The 27,087-nt window shown below is 36.5% G+C and overlaps 1 protein-coding gene across 1 annotated transcript in view; it reads right to left on the reverse strand.

Annotated features, from left to right (window-relative positions):
- Positions 1–8,103: 8,103 nt before the first annotated feature.
- RADX (RPA1 related single stranded DNA binding protein, X-linked) overlaps positions 8,104–27,087 on the reverse strand; it is a gene marked incomplete at its 3' end in the record, with an annotated part of 68,470 nt that continues 49,486 nt past the window's right edge. Inside the window, 3 exon segments of the mRNA XM_081221989.1 lie at positions 8,104–8,234; positions 15,301–15,468; positions 22,358–22,648. Coding sequence (XP_081078115.1) covers positions 8,104–8,234; positions 15,301–15,468; positions 22,358–22,648 — 590 coding nt within the window.

The following is a 27,087-nucleotide window of genomic DNA, read 5'->3' on the forward strand; positions in this document are numbered from 1 at the left end:
ACAGTAATCACAATAATTATTCATGAAAAGCTTAAAGGTCTTGTGTATTAGCTTATGGTCTATTTCAGAGTAAACGCAAACAGTTTATTATTTTGCTATTAGCACTATCAACGACGTTTAAACTCATAATAAAGACTGTATTCACTAGATAAAGAAAACTATCAAACTGAAAACAGAAGTGTTATTGTCAAAATAATTAGCCTGCTAATTGCTAATAGACATCTGTGATAAATTCAACATCAGCATTCAACAGGCAATTCACTAGTAAAGTTGTAGAAATTTGAGTTAACCTTCTCTACCAGTTATTAAATTGCTTCTAAAGCAACATCATTATATGCTTTTAAAATGGCAACTTTCCATAACACTTTGTGGCAGTGCTGGTGAACTTCACTAAACTATTTTAAATTGCTCTGAAGGTTGAAGTGCATGACTTTGTATGGTAACCAGCATTATATACCTTGTATGTAAGTGCTTTTATGTCTCCTTGTATGGCTTTCACAGAGTCATAACTTACAAAGATAATTTTAGATTGTTTTTTAAAATTTTACAGTTAAGTAAAATTAGTCCTAGAACGATAAATACCCATCAGTGCAATTTTCCAGTTAAGTCTTAAGGTAATTTGCTAGGGAGGGGGGTGAGTGGTCTAGTACTTATTCAGTGTTTTTAAAATTTTGACTGTGGAATACCTACATTAGACTCACTTGGAAGTTTATTAAAAGTGAAGATTCCTGGGTCCTACTACCAGTCAGCCTGAATCAAAATTGGAGGAATATATATAGGAATTCACATTTTAAATAACTCTCCAGGTGATTCTTACACACTTTACAATTTAAGAACTTTAGATCGTACAAGTTGTACATGATGAATAGTACGGGATCTAGTTGTAGTTTTTTTTTAATTAATTAATTTATTTTTGGCTGCACGTGGGCTTTCTCTAGTTGCGGTGAGTGGGGGCTACTCTTTATTGTGATGTGCGAGCTTCTCATTGCGGTAGCTTCTCTTGTTGCGGAGCGCAGGCTCTAGGCACTCAGGCTTCAGTAGTTGTGGCGTGTGAGCTCAGTAGTTGTGGCTCACGGACTCTAGAGCGCAGGCTCTACTGAGCACACGGGCTTAGTTGCTCCGCAGCATGTGGGATCTTCCCGGATCAGGGATCGAACCCGTGTCCCCTGCATTGGCAGGCGGGTTTTCTTAACCACTGCACCACCAGGGAAGTCCTAGTTGTAGTTTTGACAGATTAGCTGCTGTCATTTTATTTCAACCTCATCGTGCTTCAACTTCCAATCTATAAAGGTCTGATGTTTTATTTGTACTTTAGGTGGTTCTCTGAACTTTTCTGAAGTTATCTTAAAAACCAAAAGGTTGGGCTTCCCTGGTAGCACAGTGGTTGAGAGTCTGCCTGCCGATGCAGGGCACACGGGTTCGTGCCCCGGTCCGGGAAGATCCCACATGCCGTGGAGTGGCTGGGCCTGTGAGCCATGGACGCTGAGCCTGCGCGTCCGGAGCCTGTGCTCCGCAATGGGAGAGGCCACAACAGTGAGAGGCCCGTGTACCGCAAAAAAACCAAACCAAAACAAAACAAAAAAAACCCCAAAAGGTTGTGCAAATGCTGACACTGCAACAGCTAGTGTTATGTCCTCAGGAAAATAATAACCTCTCCTGGACTTTTTCTTCTTTTACACAATGAAAGAGATTGGTTTAAAATTTATCTATCAAGTCTTTTCCAGATCTGCCATGCTAGAACTCTATGAAAATGAAAGTTATTTCAAAACTATCAATTTTTAATTTTTCCTTATCAGAACAATTGAAGAGGAAGCTGCATCGAGAGCAGATGAAACTATAGCACCTAGATAGGAGGTAAGTTCAAAGTACTGGGTGAAGCTTGATCTCTAATAAAACTAACAAGTGCTTGAAACAGGACTATATACCAGTGGTTTTCAAACTTGTCTGCACATTAGAATCATCTGGGGGAGATGTTGACTCTCTTGACGCCCAGGCTACACTCCAATCAGAAACCTGGGGTGGGGGTGGCACGTAGGCATAGTAATTTTTTAAAATTAACTAACTAATTAATTAATTTATTTATTTTTGGCTGCGTTGGGTCTTCATTGCAGCACGTGGGCTTTCTTTTTTTAGTTGTGGTGAACGGGGTCTACTCTTCACTGCCCTGCGCAGGCCTCTCACTGTGGTGGCCTCTCTTGTCGCGGAGCACCAGCTCTAGGTGCGTGGGCTCTAGAGCGCAGGCTTAGTAGTTGTGGCGCACGGGCCTAGCTGCTCTGCAGCATGTGGGATCTTCCTGAACCAGGGCTCAAACCCGTGTCCCCTGCATTGGCAGGCGGATTCCTAACCACTGTGCCACCAGGGAAGCCCAGGCACAGTCATTTTTAAAACTCCCCAGGTGATACTAATATGAAGCTAAGTTTGAGAACCACTGTTATGTTTCAAACATTTAAAACTACTGGACTTTTTCAACTACTTGTACCTTAATAAATATTAAGTATCTTAGCAAAGGTACACAATATTAATTAAGGCATAGAGAAGTGAATCACTCATCTCTTAAGCAAGGAACATTTCAATTTTTTCCATATGATTGAATAACAGCTATGGCAAACCTACCATTTAAAGATGACGAGGACTTCCCTGGTGGCGCAGTGGTTAAGAATCCGCCTGCCAATGCAGGGAACACGGGTTTGAGCCCTGGTCCGGGAAGATCCCACGTGCCGTGGAGCAGCTAAACCCGGGCACCACAACTACTGAGCCTGCGCTCTAGAGCCCGTGAGCCAAAACTACTGAGCCTGCGCTCTAGAGCCCTTGAGCCAAAACTACTGAGACTGCGCTCTAGAGCCTGCGTGCCACAACTACTGAAGCCCGTGTGCCTAGAGCCCGTGCTCTGCAACAAGAGAAGCCGCCACAATAAGAAGCCCGCGCACCGCAACGAAGAGTAGCCCCTGCTCGCCGCAACTAGAGGAAGCCCGCACGTGCAGCAACGAAGACCCAACGCAGCCAAAATTAATTAATTAATTAATTAAAAATAAAAAATAAAGATGAGGAAGTACAGGGCTGTGTTTCTAATAGAATACAGGTACCCCTTGATTATTCATAGCAACTTCCAATTCTGCCTTGGGTGACTCTGACTTGGTGTATGTTCAAAAGAAATTACTTTTAGTATTAGCCCAAGCCAAATAAAAGAAATAGTTACAAGGCCATATCCAGCTACAAAGGAAGCAAGGAAAAGTATTCTTTATTCTAGGTAGCCATGTGCTTAGCTAAACATGGAGAGAAGAACTATTACTATAGAATAGGTATTAGGGTACAGCTAGCAGTCTCTGCTAACCTTCTTATAATCCATTCTCCTTCCAGGAGACAGTGACCACTCTAAAACATGAATCGAATCAAGGCATATCACTGGCCACAAACCACTTAATGGCTTCCTAGTGCTCTGAAGATACATACTAAAATCCTTACCATGGACTATAAAGCTCTGTGTAATTTGCAAGAGCCTTTGCTTGTCTGTTTGTCTCGTCTTGTATCCTACTTTCCACACTCCAGCCATATCAGTTCTCATTCAAGTTCTCAAGCACACGTTGGGCTGCAAGGCTTTTTCACCTCAAGTTCACTTCCTCAGGAAAAACTTTCCCAATGCACCCTGCCAGCTTCCTTTGTGAAATTTATCTTATTTATTTGTGCAATTATTTGAATGTCTTTCTCCTCCACAGCACTGTAAGCTTTATGACAGTAGGGGCCATGTCTGTTTTTGCTTGTATTGTATTGTGTTCCTAGTGCAAACCCAGTGCTTGCCATAGAGTGGGCATTCAAATACCTTGGATATATGCTGCAATAACTGGGCTCATTATTTTATGAGCCCCAGGATTTAGAGAAGTTTATCTCACAGTAATCTACTAGGTGAAAATTTATTATTATTCAAACGTTTTACTTTGTGCTCAAATTAGAGTTTAAAGAAACAAACATTGGAGTTATAAGCCCAACCTTAAAATTTAATTGCCTTGACAATTTTTTTTTTTTTTTTTTTTTGCGGTACGTGGGCCTCTCACTGTTGTGGCCTCCTCTCCCATTGTGGAGCACAGGCTCCGGACACACAGGCTCAGTGGCCATGGCTCACGGGCCTAGCCGCTCCGCGGCATGTGGGATCTTCCCGGACGGGGGCACGAACCCGTGACCCTGCATTGACAGGTGGACTCTCAACCACTGCGCCACCAGGGAAGCCCGCCTTGACAATTTTACATTAAATCATTTAGTCTTTTTCTGTTTCAGTTTCCTATCTACAAAACAGATATTAAAAACGTTGTTAGGGGCAACTCCTAGATCTTAAGCGACTAGAAGTCACATGCAATAATCTCAGAATAGCATCAGAAGTACTCAAATTTTTAAAAAAAGGGTTACTTGATTTTCAATGAAAATGTGCATATGATTAAAAACACCTAAAATATTTCAGATTTCTGTTCTGAAAAAAAATACATATATGTATCAATCACTGAAAAGGCAACAAATTAGGAAGAACATTAGCAATAAAAATAACTGGGATTTAAATATTTCAATTTTTTTGTTATAATGAGCTGCTATAATTGATAATGGTCTAATCATAACTTTAAAATGTTCTTCATAGAAAACCACATTTTCATGACACACATGATAATAACACAAAGGCATTTTTACTGTTCTAATAACTATATTAACATACCAAAAGAATCATACAATTGGATGGGACCATTATTTTGCAAATTTTACAGATAAGAAAACTAAGGCCAAGCAGTTTAAGTGGCTTTCCTTAAAGTTCCACAGGGATTTAGGGACAGACCTGTGGTTAGCTTTAAATCTATTTTTTCAAAATCTACTTTTTATTTCTTTAGTATAAAGGAAAGCAAAACTTAGGGCTGGAAGTGGTATCAACATAACAATGTAAGAATGAGGGATAATATTTAGTGGGTGGTGTGACCTAGACCAAGAGATAAGTTTTTATCTAATGTTTCCATTTTGGAGATGTGACACTAATGTAATATGACTTGACTCAAATATAATCTCAAATAACTGAAATCTTCAGATAATCCCCAAATCTAGTTTTATGTATTCATTTTAACACTTTTCCCTAAAATTTCCTTACTAAAAACAACAGATTACTGAAATAAGCTGTACTGAGTAATACATATTTCACCTCCCATCGATTTACCTGCAAATTCATGGGTAGCAATGCTTAAAAAAAAAAAGGAACTGTACCTGAAAAGGTAACTAGTAAAATAGCAACCAGCTCAATTATAAACCATATAAATGACTTCAGAATAATAGAATTGGTTATAATCTATAGTCCATGTTGGCAGAAGGTATCTAGCTAAAAACAACAAATATTATTAGTGTCACCAAATAAGGGTTTCAAATTTTTAAAAAAGACCTTGTCCTAATATGAATAAAATTAGTGCAGGATAATTCCAACAAAGAAAAGTGGCAGGATAAACATGTACTCAGATTCTTCTTTTAATAGTTTATCAAAGTATTTCAATGTGTAGATCTCATGTACCATCTAAAATTAGAAACTTCAGTGAAAGATTGTGGTCTTGTGGTAGACTATGTAATATTTCATAATTTACTAACTGATTTGTTAATAAAAAAGTGACACCACAGTAGTATATTTGTGTTGCTTTGGAAAGAATCAACACATATTGTCACTTGAAGATAAGGTCTTCTGATGTAGTTTGCTATTTTTCTTAGGAAACTGCCACAGTAGCTATCCAATTTTGCCATAAACTGGAAATGTGGACACAGATGTTTAACTCCAAATTTGGATAGAAACATTACTATAATATAAAACAAATTGCCATGGAAGTTGTTTTTAAAGATCCTAAATCTTTTTTTTAATTAATTAATTAATTTATTTATTTATTTTTGGCTGTATTGGGTCTTCGTTGCTGTGCACAGGCTTCCTCTAGTTGTGGCGAGCAGGGGCTACTCTTCATTGAGGTGCGTGGGCTTCTCATTGTGGTGGCTTCTCTTGTTGTGCAGCATGGGCTCTAGGCACCCAGGCTTCAGTAGTTGTGGCACACGGGCTTAGTTGCTCTGTGGCATGTGGGATCTTCCCAGGCCAGGGCTTGAACCCGTGTCTCCTGCATAGGCAGGCAGATTCTTAACCACTGTGCCACCAGGGAAGCCCAAGACCCTAAATCTTAATAATGAGTTCATATTTCTCATTCAATATAAGAACAGAAATTACACCTGTTAAAGTGTGTAGTTTTGCAATCTCGGCCTGAGTTTTTCAGTCAATAGCCATTTAAGTATTAACTTTTTCCCTTCTCCAACTTTTATGAGGCACTAAAACTGAATTGCCTGTTAAAGTTATAATAGCTTAATACGAAAGCCCAGATTCTGTTTGATAAACAACAGTTTTCAACCCAGATGGAAGAATCATATTCACTCATTTAGCAAGCACGTGTAGGTCTAACATAGGCCAAAAATATGAAGGAAAAACATCAAATACATTCAAAATTAGATAGGTTTTAACTTCTTTAATAATACAGTCAAAATTTTAACATGAGAAGGATTCCCTATTTTAATTAATGTTTAAACACAATTTTAAAGAACAAAAGATCGAACAAGTTTATGAGAAAGCTGTAGCATCTGTCTTTAGGTTCCTGATGCCCAACACATTTAAAATGTATAGAACATGGGGCTTCCCTGGTGGCGCAGTGGTTGAGAGTCTGCTTGCCAATGCAGGGGACATGGGTTCGTGCCCCGGTCTGGGAGGATCCCACGTGCCGCGGAGCGGCTGGGCCCGTGGGCCATGGCTGCTGGGCCTGCGCGTCCGGAGCCTGTGCTCCGCAGCGGGAGAGGCCACAACAGTGAGAGGCCTGCACACCGCAAAAAAACAAAACAAAACAAAACAAAATGTATAGAATATGAAATTACAGAACCACAGGGCTAGAAGGAAGCCTACAAGTTAATAGCTTAACTACAATCAGATTCATCTTAAAACAGTACTTTTTTTTTTTGTGGAACACGGGTCTCTCACTGTTGTGGCCTCTCCCGTTGCAGAGCAAGGCTCCGGACGCGCAGGCCCAGCGGCCATGGCTCACGGGCCCAGCCACGCCGCGGCATGTGTGATCCTCCCGGTCCAGGGCACGAACCCACGTCCCCTGCATCGGCAGGTGGACTCTCAACCACTGTGCCACTGGGGAAGCCCGAAACAGTACTTTTTAACTCAAGTGATGGTCATTTTGGCTCATCTAACTAACCACGTAGATGTCAATCACAGAATCTTGCACATGTGGAATGGCCATTTACAGTTAAAATGAAGTAAGATAGACAATCAGAATAAAATCAATTCCCTTAGCTACTCTTTTATACTTTCAATATGAGCACTTAAAATGTTAATTTCAGATAAATTTTCACTATTTAAACTCACATTACATGTAGCAAAATTACAAATGAACATAGAAAGAATACAGACATACTGTAGCCTCTGGCTTTAAGACCACACACCGGTCAAAACATTTAGAAATTCAAAGGATATGAAGTCACATTAGGGAGTAGAAAACCTTAAAACACTTTAATTTAGCATGCTCTTTGTACAGCTGACCAAACTTAAGACCAAGGCAAATGGAACATAACAATCCATGTGTGCTTTTGAAAATGACAGAAACTACCTTGGTTTTGAGAAATTCAGGTTGACCACTTTAGGAGAATTTAATTCTCAAATCAGCAATTCAAAATTCCCCATTATAGCCGAATAAAAATAGAAGGATGTTAAATGTCCATGAAAAGTTACTCTTAAGTTGGGATGCTTTATGCTGAGGCTTTAGAATAAAAGTATACTTCACAAATAGAACAGTGAACACAAATTATCACAAGTCAAGATAACAGTCATATAGAAAGAAGATGAACTTTCTTGATACACACAAATTGTTTCAATGACCTTTCCAAAGAATGAATTTAAAATGAAGTGTGTTAGCTCCAAATACAAGATGAACATAAAACCACTTAACTTTAGAGTGTATGTAATATTCTTTCTGAGAAACAGTTACTGAAATTACCAACAAAATGACAGAATATCCTTAAAGCAATGCCCTCTTTATAACCTTTAATAATTTCATCTTCCAATTTTTAAGAAGTTTTATCTGGTCTATAAATTTTGTGCAAATAGACTTCTGTTTTACCGTTACCTAAATTACAGATATCCAAGATACCGACGATATGCACTTTATCCAATTCAGTTGTTGCTTTTATAATATCACCTAAAAGTAAAAAGCAGATGGTAAGTATTGTAAAATAGTTAAATATTTACTTGGATTTAGTATCACATAAGCTGATTTTTTTCTTATAATTAACAGTGTCTCTCATCTTCTCCCTCTTCCCTCCAATTCATCACACACATTCATCAAAGTTATAATATAGTAATTTCTGCCAATAACAGTGAATACATCAAACAGATGCTACCAAAAATGTCAAGATACAGGCTGTTACTCCAAAGCCTTATTTATTTGTTTGTTTATTTATTTATTTAGTGGAGCAAAGTAAATCTACATATTTTCAAGGTCATTTAGGTGCCAAGTAAACAACTGCTTACTACCGTTCAAGGAAATACAAAGATAAATTTTTCTATTTTGAAATTCAATCATCAATTATTTGCAAAATTTACAAGACATAAAGCAAAATTTTAAAAAAGAAGCTTCTTTTAAAGTATGTTTCCTTTTAAGTGGCTTTATTAACTAACACTTAGCTTTGGATATTCTTAAGAGCTTTATCAAGAATGGATCGGGTGAGTGACACTGATGAAAATGGCAGGGTACAGAATTTCAGGGCTCTGTTCCTCCACTAAAGCAACTTATAAGCTGGCAAAAAACTCTCAGATCAACTTTTCCAGAACTCTGGAATCGAGATAAAAACTTAACAACGTGGTGAAAGATTAATGATGAATGAAGCTGCTGCACTGTGGTAAGAGTGTGCTGTGGTGTTTTAAGTTGCCCACCTACTCCCCAGATCAGTAGCAGCCATGAAGATGGCAGCTCATACTCTTGGTGCAGGTTGCTAGCACCAGAGGGAGCTACGCAGACCTTATTCTCAAAGATGTGGTTGTGTATTTTAACCTGTCACGCAGCTCCCTCAAGGTCAGATGCAAGAGCTTGCTTGTGTTTCACCCAATTTGGAGCATCCCATGACTAGGGTAGCTTTCCCTTTTGTTAAAAGCATATAAAGGCAAAAGCATTTGTCAGAGCAGATAGGGCAGGGTATAAAGTTGGGACAAGCAATAGACAGACCAAAAAGCCTTGGGAGGAAGGGGCTGGGAAAAGAGATATGTGGGGGAATATGGGCTTTTAAGAGCTCCTGTGTATTCCAAGGAATCAAGAAGGCCACATATATGCCCAGTGCTGGATGTATGTTCAGAAAAGGCCTAAGAAAACTCTCATTGTTCACCTCTGGCTGACCATCAGTCTCTGTAGAGCAGGAAGTGAGGGCTAAGACAGAGTCATAAACATCTTGGCTAAGCACTGAAGGGGTGCCACAACACAGAGACAATCTGCAAAAAGTGAGAAAGTAATGTTTTTCTTTTCTTCTTCTTCTTGGCTAAAATGGTATTTATGGAATCTCTTTCAAAACACTAACTGACCACTACCAAGCTACTGTATCACAGACTCCAGTGGTTACACATGACAAAGACCTCATTTTAAACATGAGAAAGCTAAAACATTTAGAGGTTAGGTAACTTAAGCGAAGTCACAGGGTGATTCTAATCCAGACAGTCTGGCATCAAGACATGGGCTCTTAACCTTTTGTGCTAGAGCTACATCTCTATAAAATTGTGACCAAGGGCCAGTAGTGGATCTAGATTTTGTGGGGCTTGAAAGGTATACTATTTGGGGGCCCTCTTTATGAAAGAGAAAACAAAATACAACAACAACAACACACACACACACACACACACACACAAACCCAGAAGGGCTGTGGAAGGGATTTACACAAGTGAGAGCTCCTCACACTTAGGCTTCATTAGCTGCACAGGACAGCCACATCTGCTAGGCATGTCACAAAATCTGATGAATGATTTAAAATTGTGCAAGTTCACTAAAGCACAATGAATATAATAACAACTGCTGGTACTATATAGTTTTCTTCTTCTTTGAATGGGATGGACTTTAATCCAGATGCTTTGGAAAGATTTCAAGATCTTCAGATTTGATGCTAACAGCAGAAACCCAAACCTTAATAATTCTAATTGTCATCATATCATTCTACAAATAATGACTTACGTAGTACCTGCAACATAACGTATAATTAAGCCTTCTGTTTAGGTAACTCTGCCTACTTGTGTAAATGACAACCTATCTGCGCCTCAATCTGCTCATCTAGTACCTATATCATAGGCTGTTGTGAGGATTAAATGCATGTAAAACATTTAGGATGGTAGCTGACACATAGTAAGCACTTAATTAAATGCCAGCAACCATAATTTTCTACTTAAGAAAACCTAGTATTAAATTAAAATATTATTATTTATATTACAAAGGAATTGTTTTAAAAGGATTATAGATTTTACCTATAAAATGAATTTCTCTACATGTCACTTTAAAATGTTGGAAGTACTAAAATTGTACATTTTTAGGAACATCACATATGCAGAAGGTGAGTGTGACAAAGGCAATGCTGTGTGTTTGCCACTCCATTTCCTCTTCATGGTCACATGGGAGACAAAGTGTCCTGGCCTCCCTTGTAGTTAGCTTGGGATCATGTAAATAAGTTCTGACAAATGAGATTGTGAGCAGAAATGATGTGGCAGTTTGGGTCCAACAAAATTAAAAGTCAGTGTCTCCTTCATCTCTTTCTTCCTCTGCCTAGACAACCCTAGAAGCCATTTGTTCCTGTTGGAGGTGCAACAGGATGGAAGCATGCTGGATTCCTGAATCACTGCTGGGGAGAAAGCTAATAACTGATTGCATCAGACTTGACTTAAGCAAGAAATAAATTACTACTGTATTAAGTCACTGAGACTTAGGAATTGCTTTGTACTGCAGCACAGTCTAACCTATCTTGTAATACAGTGTGGTATTCCTGCCTCTGAAAATAATATCGGAAACTCTGATTATCTAGAGAATAATAAAATTATTTCTTACATGTGTTAAAACCTTTCCATATCATGTTATGCTTCTGAAATGTTTATCAATGAAAACAATGCTTTCAAAGAGGTGGGATATATATATGTGTGTATATGTATGTGTGTGTATATATATATATATATATATATATATATATATATATATATATATATATATATATATATATATCTCCTTGTACTTCATAGTTAAATATAATACCAATTACAACACCATAACAGTAAATATTATTCAATAAATGATTTGGGAACTATGGCTAATCCCTTGGAAAAACATTAAGCTGGATCCTTATCTCATTCTCTATACCAAAATAAAATTCCAAATGGATTAAAATTTTAAATTATAAAAATGAAGCCATATCATCAAAAGCAAAAAACCCCCCAAACAACCCAATTCAAAAATGGGCAAAGGACTTAAATCGACATTTCTCCAAAGAAGATATGCAAATAGCCAACAAGTTCATGAAAAGATGCTCAATATCATTTGTAATTAGGGAAATGCAAATCAGAACCAAAATGAGATACTGCTTTAGGATGGCTGTTATCAACAAACAAACAAACAGAAAATAATGTGTTGGCGAGGATGTGGAGAAATTGGGATCCTCATGCATTGCTGGTGAAAATGTAAAATGATGCAGCTGCTGTGGAAAATGGTTTGGTTGCTCCTCAAAAAGTTAAATATAGAACTACCATATGACTCAGCAATTCCACTCCTAGGGATATTCTTAAAACAATTGAAAGCAGGGACTTCTTAAACAGGTACTTGAATACCAATATTCAGAGCAGAACTATTCATAACAGCCAAGAAGTGGAAACAACCCAAATGTCCATCAACAGATGAATGGATAAACAAAATGTGGTACATACATTCAACAGAATATTATTCAGTTATAAAAAGAAATGAAATTCTGATATATATTACAACATGGATGGATCTTGAGGATATTATACTAAGTGAATAAGCCAGATACAAAAGGACAAAACTGCATTACTTCACTTATATGAGATACCTAGAATAGGCAAATTCATAGGGACAGAAAGTAAAATAAGAGGTTACCAGGAGCTAGGGAGAGGGGGGAGTGGGGAGTTATTGTTTAACAGGTATAGAGTTTCTGTTTTCGGATGATGAAAATGTTCTGAAAATGGGTAACAATGATGGTTGCACAACACTGTAAATGTACTTAGCGTAAATGTACTGAATTGTACAATTAAAAATGGTTAAAGTGGTAAATTTTACGTTATGTATATTTTACCACAGTACAAATTATATATGAGTAAAAAAAAAGCTATAAAAGTATCAGAAAAACACATAGTGAATTAAAAAAAAAATCTTGGGGGCTTCCCTGGTCGCGCAGTGGTTGAGAGTCCGCCTGCCGATGCAGGGGACATGGGTTCGTGCCCTGGTCTGGGAAGATCCCATGTGCCGCGGAGTGGCTAGGCCCGTGAGCCACGGCCGCTGAACCTGCACGTCTGGAGCCTGTGCTCCACAACGGGAGAGGCCACAACAGTGAGAGGCCTGCGTACCACACACACACACACAAATCTTGGACTGAGTGATGCCTTTTTGAGTATGACATAAAACCAGCCGCCATAGAAATGAAAGATTGATATATTTGAGTACATAAAAATAAAATTACTTAAAATATCAAGATTCCCACTGAATAAATGTCAAACTGGTAAAAGTATTGCAACACACAATAAAGGGTAAATTTCTTCAATATGCAAAGAGAACTTACAAATTTATAAGAAAAAGAATGCTCATGGAAAAATGGAAAAAATAAAGCTCTCATAGAAAGTTCATAGAAAGAAAAAATATAAATGGCCAATAAACATAGGAAGATGTTCAAGCTTAGAATAATTAAGATATGCAAATGAAGATAATGATATAATACTTTTTTGCCTATCGTCTGCCAGAGATTAACAAGACTGATAACACCTAGTATTTTTAAGGGTGTGAGTAAAGTGGCACTCTTTCTTTTGGTTAAAGTGTAACTTGTTATAACCTTTTTGAAGGACATTTTGACAGTATCTACCAAAATTTTAAATGCATATATCTTTTGAGTCAGTGACATCTAAGAATTCATCCTACAGATGTGTAAGTGCACAAAGATTATATTATATACACACACACAGATAGATATGCTCATTGCAGTACTGTTTGCTAATATCAAAAACATTTGGAAACAATCTAAATGTCCATCAATAGGGGACTGATTAAGTAAATACAGGTATATCTACACAGTGGAATATTTATAGTTACTAAAACGAAAAAGGTAGCTCTCTCTATACTAATATGAAAGTTATTCAAAACACAGTGTTAAAAGGAAAACGTAGGTTATGAGACCATGTTTATTATAATTCCATTTGTGTGTACTTAAGAGAGAGAGAGTGTGTATGTTTGTGTATGCGTGTGTGAGAGACAGAATATAGTGTTATATGCAAAAATAATTTCTTAAGGATTCAAAGAATACTGGTTACCTCCAGAGAGTGGGTGAGTGGGTTGGCAGAAGGGGATGGACCTTCAAAGGCAGGGAGGGGAACTTTCACTTTTACCCTGTGCCTTTTGGTATTGTTTGAATTTTTAAATTGTGAACATGTATAGCTTTTATAATAAAAAAGAAACTAGTTCATAAAAATGTTTAAAAGATGAAACCAATGTTATACTATAAGCCACTGCATTACATTATTCTGTATATTTTTATCTTTCAGTTTGTAATTATGGAGGGAATAGAAATGTTTTGAATCAGACTGATCTGGGTTTAGATCCTAGCTGTTACCCATGCTGGTGAGTCTCTCTGATTTTCAGTCTAATCATCTATAAATAGGGGATAATAATGTTTACCTTGAAAGTCTCTTGTTAGGATTAGTTGTAACTTATGTAAAATGTCCAGGCACAATGCTTTGCACAGAGATAAACGGACACTATCATTATGTCATGAAAAATACGGTATTCCATGTTCAAAACGAATCACCTTGCTTTTGATTACATCACTTTTCTGGTGATTCTTGCCCTTCATGTTCCAAATACTAACTTCTTTGGCAGAATGGTACCAGGTATTTTCACTTGACCATGTTAGTGACTGCTGGAAGACTACTGGCACTAGCAACTAGTAGATACCTGAGGATTTTGCCTTGATTTTTTATATCAGTAATAACATACACATATAGCAGAAGAAACGTGACAGAAGTGGATACTGCAGGAAGCAAGAACATGAGTGCACAAATATTTAAAGTACATATTAGGGCCCTAATTATTAAATCTGGGTTACTGTAAGTCTAAGGAGCTGAAATGTAAGAAGTAATATTGCAAGTTAACTAATATACCATCTTTAAAATGGACTGTGGAAAAATAAAAAACCTCATCTCTTACAAAATTAGATACTCAATTTAGTTTGCAGTAACCATTACTGCCAAAAGCTACTTCATCATCAGGTACAGCTCATAAGACTTGTTTAAAAACAACATCCACTCAAGGGTTTCATTAGCTTAGAAAGACCCACCACAAAAATCCCAAGATAACAAAGGCTTTCTTTAAAGCTTTTTAAAATGTAATATTCTTATAAGCTCAATGAAAATGGCTAGAAACTTTACCACATGCTTAGGAAATAGAAATGACAACAGAAAGTGAATAGGATAATTATAATTGGACACATAATTTTACTGGTATACAGAAATGATTTAAAGTTCAGGATATTATGTAGCAGCCTAAACAATTAGTTGGTTGAAGGGTTTCACTACTGGGCTTACATACACTCCTAGCAGTCCTGAAGAAATTTATTGCATAGCACTTGAATAACTGAACATTTATAAGAGAAAACAATTGTACTCTACTATACTATGGAGGTATTGAGATTTCAGGCAAATATAAGGTGAAAGGCCTGAATTAAAAGGAGAGAAGAGTAGAAGTTGCACTGCTCCATGTGCATACCACTTAGGTCTAAAGAATACTTACATTTAAAAATGTATTATAAGAGAACATAGTTAATGCCTGCCTGGAATAGAGCCATTAATCTATCCAATTTTATTTAAAAATATATTCTCATTTATAAGTCTTTGGGTACTTTTACCTAATAACTCTTTAAACTATATCAAATGTTAAGGCTAGAACTATTTATATAAAAACATCTTAAGGTTAGGACTGTTTGCAATATTAATTTTATTTTCTGAGTGAAAAGATCCTGAGATTGTCTTACCTGTAATTGCTTTTGAACCTTGCAATCTGTCATTGCCAGTTAATTCCTGGGGAAACACACAGCTGTAATTCATGCAGGTTAATAATGTGTCTATTTGAGATGTTCGGACATCTTCTGGAGAATACTCGGGGAGGAATGCAACACTGATTGCTATCTCATGATTCAGACCTGTTAAAGAAAAATCACACTTTATTAAAAGTGCAGTGGGTTAGTACATGGTGCTAACGTGGCCAGATTTGCTGGTTTGATCCGCACATGTGCCAAATAGCTTCAAAACTGTAAAAAAAAAAAAATTGAAGCAATCTATCTCCACCGCTGGAAATAACAATCCCATGACAGAAGGCTTAAATTTCAATATCCAGAGGATAGCCTGGTCACATAAATGAAGACATGTAGGGTGTTTTCTTCATCATTCATGACAGGTGCCATTACAGGATAGGAGAATTCAGAGGTAACTACTGGTTCACTTACTGCCATTTGGACTTAAGGATATAAGATTCAAGCAAGGTCAGGGATGGTAGTAACACGGTTCCATTTGTCCTCAAATATACAAGAAAAACTTTAATCACTCACCATTAGGGCTAGAAAAGGTTGCAGTATGGGGAAACAACCAACATGAATCCTGACCTGTGTCTGTTATCTCTTTATGAGAGTCAATGTCAACTAGGGTGGATAAAAAAAGACTTCCTAGAGTCAAGGGTTTGAGCTGGGTATTAAAGGATGAGTAACATTTAAATAGACAGAGAGAAGGGTATTTCAGGCAGGACAAGGAGAAGCCAAAAGTAAAGACCAGAGTTAAGGAGACCATCTTGGCTGGAGCAAGGGTAAATGCACAGAGCACATCTGGAAAACTCTGAATTCCACCCAGTCACCCAAACCAGAAACCTAGAAGTTATCCTTAACTGCTCCCTTTCATTCTTCCCTGATATTTTAGTCAGCAAGTCCCATAGATTCTATATCTCTCCTATTCAGCCTTATAGCAATGTTGAAGTATGGAGTAGGAGCAAATGATAAGTAAACAAGTCCTTCCAGTTAAGCTGTAAACTGATCCAGAAATGCAAGTCCGTTCTTTGTTTTTTATGGGCAAATGACACTAAGTTCCATAGCTTTAATTTAACAAACAACTAAGGGCTACTTAAAGCTTTTTAAGGATTACTAAAATCTGGTATTCATAAACTAAAATAGTCATGCCATCTAGAACTTACTGTGGATTCCAATTCAGTATTATAAGTATAGCTACCTCAGAACTCTTAGCAATGCTGCAAAACTCATGTCAGTGTGCACACGATGGCATCCCATTTCCTTGATTCTAATACCAAATCTAACTCTAAGACATACCATCAATTTAGTAACAGTTTTTTAATGAAAAAGGAAACACTGTATTAATGTACCCATTGACCATAAGATGCATTCCAACTTGCAAATGTAAAAAAAAAAATGTATGCTTTAGAATTGAGAAAATATCAGAAGTTGGAAACCCTGATATTTTCAGGAAGATAGCTTCATTATCAGTGTGTTACTGATACTATTATGAGTTGCTTTCTAAATTACAGAATGCTGTGAGTTTAGCTTCAACATTATTGGTAAAATTCATCATGAGTTGTTTGGTTAAAACTAGAGTTCAGAGTGCAAATGTATAAGTAAACACGCCTAGGCCCTCTGTACTTGATGTTCCTGTACATAGAACGTTCTTTCCTCAGATAAACACATGGCTTGCTCCTTCACATCCATCAGGTGTCTGGTGAAATGTTATTTTCTCAGGGAGACCTCCCTTGACAACTCTATTTAAAATTTAGCCCTTTCCTACAACAGCACTCTCCAACCCTTTTCTTCTAGCACTTATCACCATCTCATTTTACCATAGGCTCGTTATCTGTTGCATTAACGCATGTAACCTCAGCCCCCAGAACAGTGCTGGGCATGCCTTAGGTGCTCAGTAAATATTTGTTAAATTGAGCAAAAGAATGTATATGTGTGTATTTTTAACCTATAATTTTCGAATATTAGACTTCAGGACATTTGTGCATTGTGTTCAAATATGAATTCATCCATATTCCCAACAGCAAAAGAGATGAACACAAACATCCTCCCCACAATGTACATGTATAATGCACTTCAATGGTGACTTACTGTTTATGTGTTACTTAGATAACTTACAATATACTATTTAGGTAAATGTGATAATATATGTGGACTATATTAAAAATTAGAGGCAGATATAAAATCAAACAAGCTCATATTCCTCTTTTGTAAAGTGTATTGTATGCAATTTATATATCTTCCTCTCAAATTCTTTGTTGTCACTGAATTTCTTTTCCAGTGAAAAGTGTGTATGTGTGTGTGTGTGTTGTGGAGGAGGGCAATTTGTAATCCCAGCACACAGCTAAGGGTACTTGGCATATACCATGTTTCATGGAATCTAAGATACCATTGATTTTTAAGATAATCATTATTTTATATACCACTAAGAAATAAAAATGCTACCAACAGAGGCATGACATCGATTATAAGATCCATATCAATTTTCAAAGATGTTAAAATATGGGGAAAAAAGTGTGTCTTACACTGATGAGATCTGATAGTAGCTACTTAAGGTTTAAGGATTAAATTACTTTTATTATGCAATGGAATAAGGGACAGAATTAAGGGGTGGCAACAGTAACCAGCTCTGGAACCCATATAATCCAGTGTGCTGCTCCATTCAAGATACAAGAATGGGAAGCATGCCAGTGGGATAGAATATCCTAAGGATATAGCTAGATAGGGAACCAAGAGTGAGGGAACCCAGTGCTACTCAGTTAATGGTTCAAGTAGTCTTCAGTACGGAGGGAGGCATACCTCAGGGGTACAAATATTTGGTCCTGAGCTTGTAGGCCAGTACCAAGGAGGGCTGGAATTATGTTGGCCTGCTTGGTTGCTTTAATAGGAGAAAAAAATCAAGGTAAGTAAAGCCTTATGATTTCCATGTAACTATAGCATATTATATTACTTTGATGTTACAATTAATGCTATTAAAATTTTTAAATTATCATTTAAATGCATTTTTCAGAAAAGGAAAAGAACCATATAAAAATTTTTTGACAAAAAATCTTTTGACAAAAAGTCTAGAAAATACTGTCTTGACAGCTCTCCTTAAATTATACCTATTGTTACTGGGGTTTGTATCTCTTGATTTCCAAGAGATAAACAGATGGCTTTCAGAGGTTTACTAAAGACTGGCTGAATATTTTCCTTATTGTCTAAGTCAAATGCAAATTGAAGAGGGAACTCTTAAGCTTTAACTGACTCAGCATTTCATGGGTAACTAAATTAGTGTTGGCAGAGTCATTGATATACTAACACCATCTATGAGTCCAATAAAGCTTTTGAAAAATACCTTCTTATATTTAAAGTGAGAAATAATTCTTAAAATTGACCAATAGATTAAAAATTTTGTACCTGGGCTAAAGGCATTGAAAATTTAGTCTGTTACTCCATCTCAATATCTTCTCTTTGAAGTGTGTTATTACATAATAGGCAATGGGCTGAGATTTTAGCACTTATTAATACTATCTACTTAGTTGAGTCAAGTGAGATGGCATAGCAAGAATTTTAACACAAGAATTGGTACTTCTGAGATGGGTTTCTGATATTGCCACAGTACCCAGGTGGTTGTTGGGAGCCATTAGAATCGTGGGAGGTAAGATTACAAATTCCGTTCAATATTTTCAATAATGATTCACCCTAGACCAGTCAGAGCTAATGACCAAGTAACAGGGTTATGGTCTGAATAACCTTTCTGGCTCCCAGAATAAGACACTTCAAAATTACTGGGTCCTCCAGAGATCAGCAAGATACAGCAGAGGGACAATAAACCACTAGAAGGTAGTATCAGTGTAGGCTGGACAAACTTCATGTTGGAAGAACTTTAAAAATCATACAGGGGCTTCCCTGGTGGCACAGTGGTTGAGAGTCCGCCTGCTGATGCAGGGGACACGGGTTCGTGCCCCGGTCGGGAAAGTTCCCACATGCTGCAGAGTGGCTGGGCCTGTGAGCCATGGCCGCTGAGCCTGCGTGTCTGGAGCCTGTGCTCCGCAACGGGAGAGGCCACAACAGTGAGAGGCCCGCGTACCACCAAAGAAAAAAAAAATCATACAGACTTATCTGCCTTGATTGGTTTAATCAGTTTCATCTAAAAGCAGGAATCTAGAAGAGGGGTCAGCAAACTATGAGTTGGTGGGGGGAAGCGCCAAATATAGCCTCTACCTGGTTTTGTACAACCCATGAGCTAGGAAACTTCTTAAAATTTTAAATGGTTGAAAAAAATCTAAAGAAGAATATTTTGTGATATGTGAAAATTACATGCAACTCAGATTTAAGGGTCTAAAAATAAAGTTTTATTCAAACATAGCCATGCACATTCATTTACACATTGTCTATGGCTGCTTTCACACTAAAAGAGCAGAGCAATGAGATATCACCTCACACCTGTCAGGATGGCTATCATCAAAAAGAACACAAATAACAAATGTCAGCAAGAATGTGGAGAAAAGGGAATCCTTGCATACTGATGGTGGGAATGTAAATTGGTGTAGCCACTGTGGAAAACATTATGGCGGTTTCTCAAAAAAGTAAAAATAGAACTACCGGATGACCCAGCAATTCTACTTCTGGGTATATATCCGTAAAAAACAAAAACACTAATTTGAAAAGATACATGCACCCCAATGTTCATAGCAGCATTATTTATAATTGCCAAGATGTGGAAGCAACATAAGTGACCATCAACAGATGAATGGATAAAGAAGATGTGGTATACGTGTACAATGGGATACTACTCAGCCATAAAAAAGAATGAAATTTTGCCATTTGCAGCAACATGGATGGACTTGGAGGGCATTATGCTAAGTGAAATAAGTCAGATAGAGAAAGACAAATACTATATGATATCACTTACATGTGGAATCTAAAGAAATACAACAAACGAGTGAGTATAACAAAAAAGAAGCAGACTCACAGATATAGAGAACAAGTTAGTTGTTATCAGGGGGGAGAGGGAAGTGGGAGGGACAGTATGGGGTAGGGAATTAAGACATGATTTTTAATCATGGCCTGGCTTTTACCTAGTTAGGGGGAAACGACTAGAAGATATCCAGGCTTCTTTTACCTTTAAAATTAAGTACCTCATTAGGAACAATCCTTTTTCTCCCTTCCTTCCAGAAAGCTCACAGAAAATTACTACCGAATGGTAATAATTTTTTATTTACAGGCACCTAGTAATACCTACTTTTTCTGTCTCCTTTTAAATGCTCTGTTTTGTTTTATCCATACATAGCGTATTTTTCACTGTCTTTTATCCCTGTAAACCACTTATGTCCTTGAAAAATGGTAGGATATAAAACAGCCCAATTCTAACATGGATTACAGCTGGTTGGGCAGAATGACAAATCTGCCTTCTTTATATCTGATTCTTGCTTTTAGGTGATGCATAGTAAAGCTACAAAGGTTCACAATACTTATAAGACAGCTGAGATGTTTAGAGGATCAGTGACATGTTGAAAAGAAGAAAAGAGAAGTATTCAATTTCTGTGATTCCAGATGAACTCATGGTTTTCATGGTTACTTTTTGTGATGTATGAAAAATCTCCGCTATAATTTTTGTTTCCTAGATATAAAACTAAGATTGATAAGTTACCCAAAGATACCAAGCAATGCAGTCTAGGAAAAAGAAGCATTTGAAACTTAGGTCTGAGAAGGTCGAACAGAGTCAGTGGGAATTTATACTTTTCATAGATTATATACATATACACAATCACATGTATATACATATTTATGTGTGAGGAGGTAGGGAAGAAGGAGTGGGAGAGAGTAAAGGGGAAACAGGAATCTTGATAAAGGGCAAGGTAATTCACTTCAGTACTGTAGGTGTAAAACTCTATGAAATGCATCTTCTTTCAGGCATTTAATTAATTTACTAATGGCACTTCATCATTCTTTCATTTTAAGGTAACAAGATCTTCCTTTCAAGTACAAATAAAAAACCTAGAGAGTAGCTCATTTTGGTTAAGATTTTATTTTATAATTATTTTTGTGTACATTTTTCACTCATGAGAAACAAACTTTAAAAATAAACGTAAGTTGGGCTTCCCTGGTGGCTCAGTGGTTGAGAATCTGCCTGCCAATGCAGGGGACATGGGTTCGATTCCTGGTCCGGGAAGATCCCACATGCCGTGGAGCAACTAAGCCCGTGCACCACACTCTAGAGCCCATGAGCCACAACTACTGAGCCCGTGGGCCACAACTACTGAAGCCCACGCACTTAGAGCCCATGCTCCACAGCAAGAGAAGCCACCGCAACGAGAAGCCCGCGCACTGCAATGAAGAGTAGCCCCTGCTCGTCGCAACTAGAGAAAGCCTGCGTGCAGCAGTGAAGACCCAACACAGCCAAAATTGAAAAAATAAAAAATAAACATAAGTTTAAAAATGTGTTGACTTTAAATTTTTATAAGTTCTATAGCTACCTGTCAGTTTAGAACAACCTGAGAAAATCAGTTTATTGTCCCTTGTCAGACAAGATAGTTTTTTGAATAGCTTCCTTCTGTTCAACCTGTTACTTGAGAATTTTATTTTCTTCACAGGCTAAACAGACGTCTGTTCATAGGATCTTCTCTCAATTAGTATGCCTTTCTCTTTAACCTACATTTTACCCTTCAGTGGTTCAGATGCACTGAGAAAGAGGCAGAGAATATGAGCAAGAAAGTGGTGGCTAAAGGAGAAGAGAATCAGTTTTAGAGGTAGTAGGAGAGTCAGGGCTAAGGAAAGTTCCCTTGGTTCCCATTCTTCTCTCCCCAGTACTTTCCAAGGACTTGCCAATATTTAAAAGCCCACAATTAAAGCTTAATGTATTCCAGAATTACTGCTCCATTCCTTTGGTTTGAGCCAAACAGGAGTTCTCCTTGGGCTTAACTTTTTTGGTGGTGGGGAGGTGGAGCACTTAATTTTTTAAAGCAAAATAGTATCATCTATATTTAAATTATGTCAAATTAACAATATTTAAAGAGAAGAAAAGGTGACTTACCTAAGATGGTTACTTCAAAATGTCCAACGACTAGGGCATTCTTAAAATCATAAAGTTTTGGGGGCCTTCCTTCTTGTGGTATGTATTTTGCAGGCTGAGAATTATACTGCTGAGTAAGAAAATTTCTGTGTTCTAAAACAAATCTCCGTGTAATACTTTCAGGATAAATACAGCTGTATTGTAGGTGATCTATTAAGCCGAACTTCTTCTCTCTCCACATCTGACTTTCCCATTTATCAGTTATAGTTTTTCTGGCTTTCCCTATGCTACCAGTGCTTATGCTTTCTTGACCTGTTAAAGAAGCGAGATGAACACAATTGAGACCTATAAACTAACCAAATCAGGTAAATCACTACAAAAAAGGACAGACTAATGAGAAATAGCTTAATTAACTTTAAAAATCAACCACCTACAAAATGTAAACTGAATGTCCAAAAGGTAACTCTTATTAAAGTGAGGAAAGAACTAGAATTCACCTTCAAAATAAATTTTTACTCCAAAATATAAGTAATATTGTTTTTTCTGTTGCTGGAATTAATGAGATTTGTAATTACCTTCTTTATACTTTTTCTATATTTCCTAAATGCTCTTAAATAAACAAACATTCCTTTTATATTCAGTGACAAATTCAAGCTAAGTAAAATTCATGAGAATAATAACCTTTAGAGATTGGACCTCCACTCACTATTGGCGGAATTTAAGCTTAAAATAAAATTTTGTTAATCTTTGCTAAAAGTATCCTGAACACACACAGAATGCAGTCTATTTTTTGGATATAACTCTCTTTCAAAAGGACCGGTGATATAGTTTTTTATATTCCTTTCAGATATAAATAACATATGGAAAACAAAGAGGGAACTAAATTGAAATGAAAGACCACTTCAACTCTTAATTGTTCTCTATCATCAAGTCAGTTTATCATTTATATACAATTTATCTAACATTTAGTTTCTAAGGCAGAATATAATTTCCCTCTTACACATTATGACATTTATCCATTCATTCAATACACTCAGCAAATAATTATTGAGCACCTATTATGTGCCAAATACTGCACTAAGGAATTTGGTAAAATAATATTTTAATTAAATAATACACCCTGGGAACTGAAGACATAGAGAAGAATCAGAAAAAAAATAGATGTTGGAACTTCTCACACTGTCAGTTCTGCTAGCTAAGGCAAGCTGACAGCAACTCTGTTCCAGAGTTTTAGCAAGGTTGCTGAATTGCTTCCTTGTAGGCTGCCTATGCCTTGGCATTTATTATTTTCCTAGCACAAAAAAAACCATGCTGAGACAGAAGGTGTTTCAACAGCAAGGTTTCAGTGTGGTTAATATATTACTTCTGTTTTTGAACTTTATACCATATCCCCAGACTACTTTCTTGGTTTCTTAAACCTAGACAGAGACTGAAAATTTATTACAAGGTAAAATACTACATTGAATTTTTAGAGAAGATGAAGAGGTGAACTTCTTACCAGGTATTCAAAACACTGTGATATTACAGAGCATTTTTTTAAACTTAAAATTTAGTTGATGAACACACTTAACTTCCTATAATAACGCTTGATAACAAATGAAAAGGATAAAAAATTTAATCACACATGAAAAGGAAAGGAATCAATAAAAGCCAAGAGAAAAACTCAAAGTTAATAGGAGTAAAGTGAGGATTGGGCAATGATTTATCCTTTTTATCTTCTAGAAATGAATTTCCCTTACCCAAACTAATAAAAGTACATAATTAGATTAGCAATAAGTAGCTATTACAACCCAAGTTATAGGGAGAATTCCTGACTGATTTGTTCTAAAATAATGCATGCAAAGAACAAGTTATGGGCCATTCCAATCTTTAAAAATTAAGTAATTACATCCATTGCATAGGGAAAAAAATCCTATGATTGACACTGTCAGGAATAAGTCAGAATATTTTCTATGGCTGTTTTCTTATTTGAGTGTTAAGAACTGGCAAGGTTTAATGTTTATATGAAAAGTTCTTCTGAAAAAATCATGCATTGGTTTTTAATTTAGTAACTTGGGACTGTAGTTAACTATCCCAATTATACGTTCATAATTAATACAAATGGGTATGAAATCAGTACAAGAGATATTGGCAGTCACTGGTTGTGAATAGCAAGATTTCAAAGGCAATAATTAGGAAAGAGACAAAATGCATCTAGAGCTCAGGTTTTTCTAAAAATAAGATGGAAAATTATACACTAGAATTCTTTTATTTTTAGCTTGAATATTACTAAAATTACCAAATGAAAAACATTATTGTTTAGGCCTAATGCGTAACTAAGATACAGGTTAATTACCTAAAAAAATTATATTTTTGTATATATCTAATTGTATGTCAGAATTATAGTGATCACTGTTATTTTAATGATTCATTTTACCCTTATTTCTGGTGAGAAGGGGTTTATGTTTTAATAAGGAAAAAATTCAGGAGAAGACCACATTTAGGTTGTGAAGTGAAAAAGGACATGCTATAAATGTATGTGTATAGGCATAGTGATTTTGCTTCTTCACAAAATCTACTCTAAGCATTTCATTATGTGGATAAGGGTGATAGGTAGGGGTGTATGGAGGCATCAGGGTGGGAGAGGAGCTATTTCCTTTGCTTCTTTCCCCCTTGCCTTCACTGACCCCATGCTGGTGCAAGATCTACAAGTCTAGAAAAAAACAGAGTATTTCAATCAGTGATCAGGTCTATTCTTGGTAGCAAGTATGTAATAGACTTTTTAAAGAATTGTGTAAGTCAGAGGCTACCTATAATGTCTTATGATCTCAGTAGTACTGTTATTGTTTATTGTGAACTTTTCAATGTATGTCTTACTTACTTATCTAAGTTACCAGATACAAATGATAAGATGTTATACATTGTAGTCTTCAAAATAACTAGCACAATCAAACCACATACACAAATTAGCTATATATTCACAAAATGAGTGGCTTTTGAATTTACAGACACAGTAATTTCCAAAGCTATCATGAAACATATCTGGAAATACATCAGTAACCATGTTAACACATATAGATCTAATTCATTCATTAAAACTGCAGTATAATAAGCAAATGGGACTATATCAAACTAAAAAACTTCTGCATGGCAAAGGAAACCATCAACAAAATGAAAAGGCAACCTACAGAATGTGAGAAAATGATTGCAAATCATATATCTGATAAGGAGTTAATATCCAAATATATAAAGAACTTGTTCAACTTGATAACAAACAAACAAACAAATAAACAATGTGATTAAAAAGGGGGCAAAGGATCTGAATAGACATATTTCCAAAGAAGACATACAGATGGCCAACAAGTACATAAAAGAGATGTTCAACATCACTATTAGGGAAACGCAAACCAAAACCACGAGATATCATCTCACACCTGTTAAAATGGCTATTATCAAAAAGACAAGAAATAACAAGTGTTGGTGAGGATGTGGCAAAAAGCAAACCCTCATACACTGTTGGTGGGAACGTAAATTGGTGCAGCCACTATGGAGAACAGTATGGAGGTTCCTCAAAAAAGTAAAAATAGAACAACAATATGATCCAGCAATTCCACTGCTGGGTATTTATCCAAAGAAATAAAAAAACCCTAACTCAAAAAGATATATACACCCCCCTTCGGGGTGGGGTGGTGCTGTGATGAATTGGGAGATTGGGATTGACATATATATACTAATATGTATAAAATGGATAACTAATAAGAACCTGCTGTAAAAAAAATAAATACAATAAACATAATGGTTATAAAAATAACATTAAAAAAAGATATATACACCCCCCCTGTCCACTGTAGTACTATTTACAATAGCCAAGACCTGAAAACAACCTAAAGGCCCATCAATGAAATAATGGATAAAGAACAGGTGGTGTATATACAATGGAATATTATTCAGCCATGAAAACAATGAAATCTTGACATGGAAGAAACTTGAGGACATTATGCTAAGTTAAATAAGTCAGACAGAGAAAGACAAATATTGTATGATCTCACATGTGGAATAAAAAAAAAGACAGACTCCCCCCAAGAAAAAGACAAGCTCATAGATACAGAGAACAGATTGGTGGTTGCCAGAGGTAGGGGTTTGGGAGGGGGTGGGTGAAGTGGGTCAAAAGGTACAAATTTCCAGTTATAAAATAAGTAAGTCATGGAGATGTAATGTACAGCATAGTAACTATAGTTAATATCATATTGCATATTTGAAACTTACTAAGAGAGTAGATCTTCAAAGTTTCATCACAAGAAAAAAAATTTTGTAACCATGTATGGTGACAAATGTTAACTAGACTTACTGTGGGAATCGTTTTGCTATATATACAAATATCAAATCATTATGTTGCACACGTGAAATTAATATAATGTTACACGCTAATTATACCTCAATTAAAAAAAGAAAAAGATAATGAACGTAAAAGAGTTTCCCTATTTTAAACAATGCTCCAATACTCATCTTAGAACATGTCTCCCAGTGTGCCCAACATATAGGTCACAAGGTGTAACATTTTCAATAAATTAGGTCTTGTCAAATTGCTCTCAAAGGTAGTTGGACATTTATCTAAGAAAGGGGGGGTGGCGTGACTCTTTCTCTCTCTCTGATATACATACATACCTTCTTATATTATAAAACAAACAATGCAAAGACATACCATAGAATGAATTAAAAAGTTACCTATAATGGGGGAGAAGGAAGAGGATGCAGGGAACAGGGGTAGAAGT

The sequence above is a fragment of the Mesoplodon bidens genome (assembly GCF_964165515.1).
Source record: "Mesoplodon bidens genome assembly, chromosome: X".
Lineage (NCBI taxonomy): Eukaryota > Metazoa > Chordata > Mammalia > Artiodactyla > Ziphiidae > Mesoplodon > Mesoplodon bidens.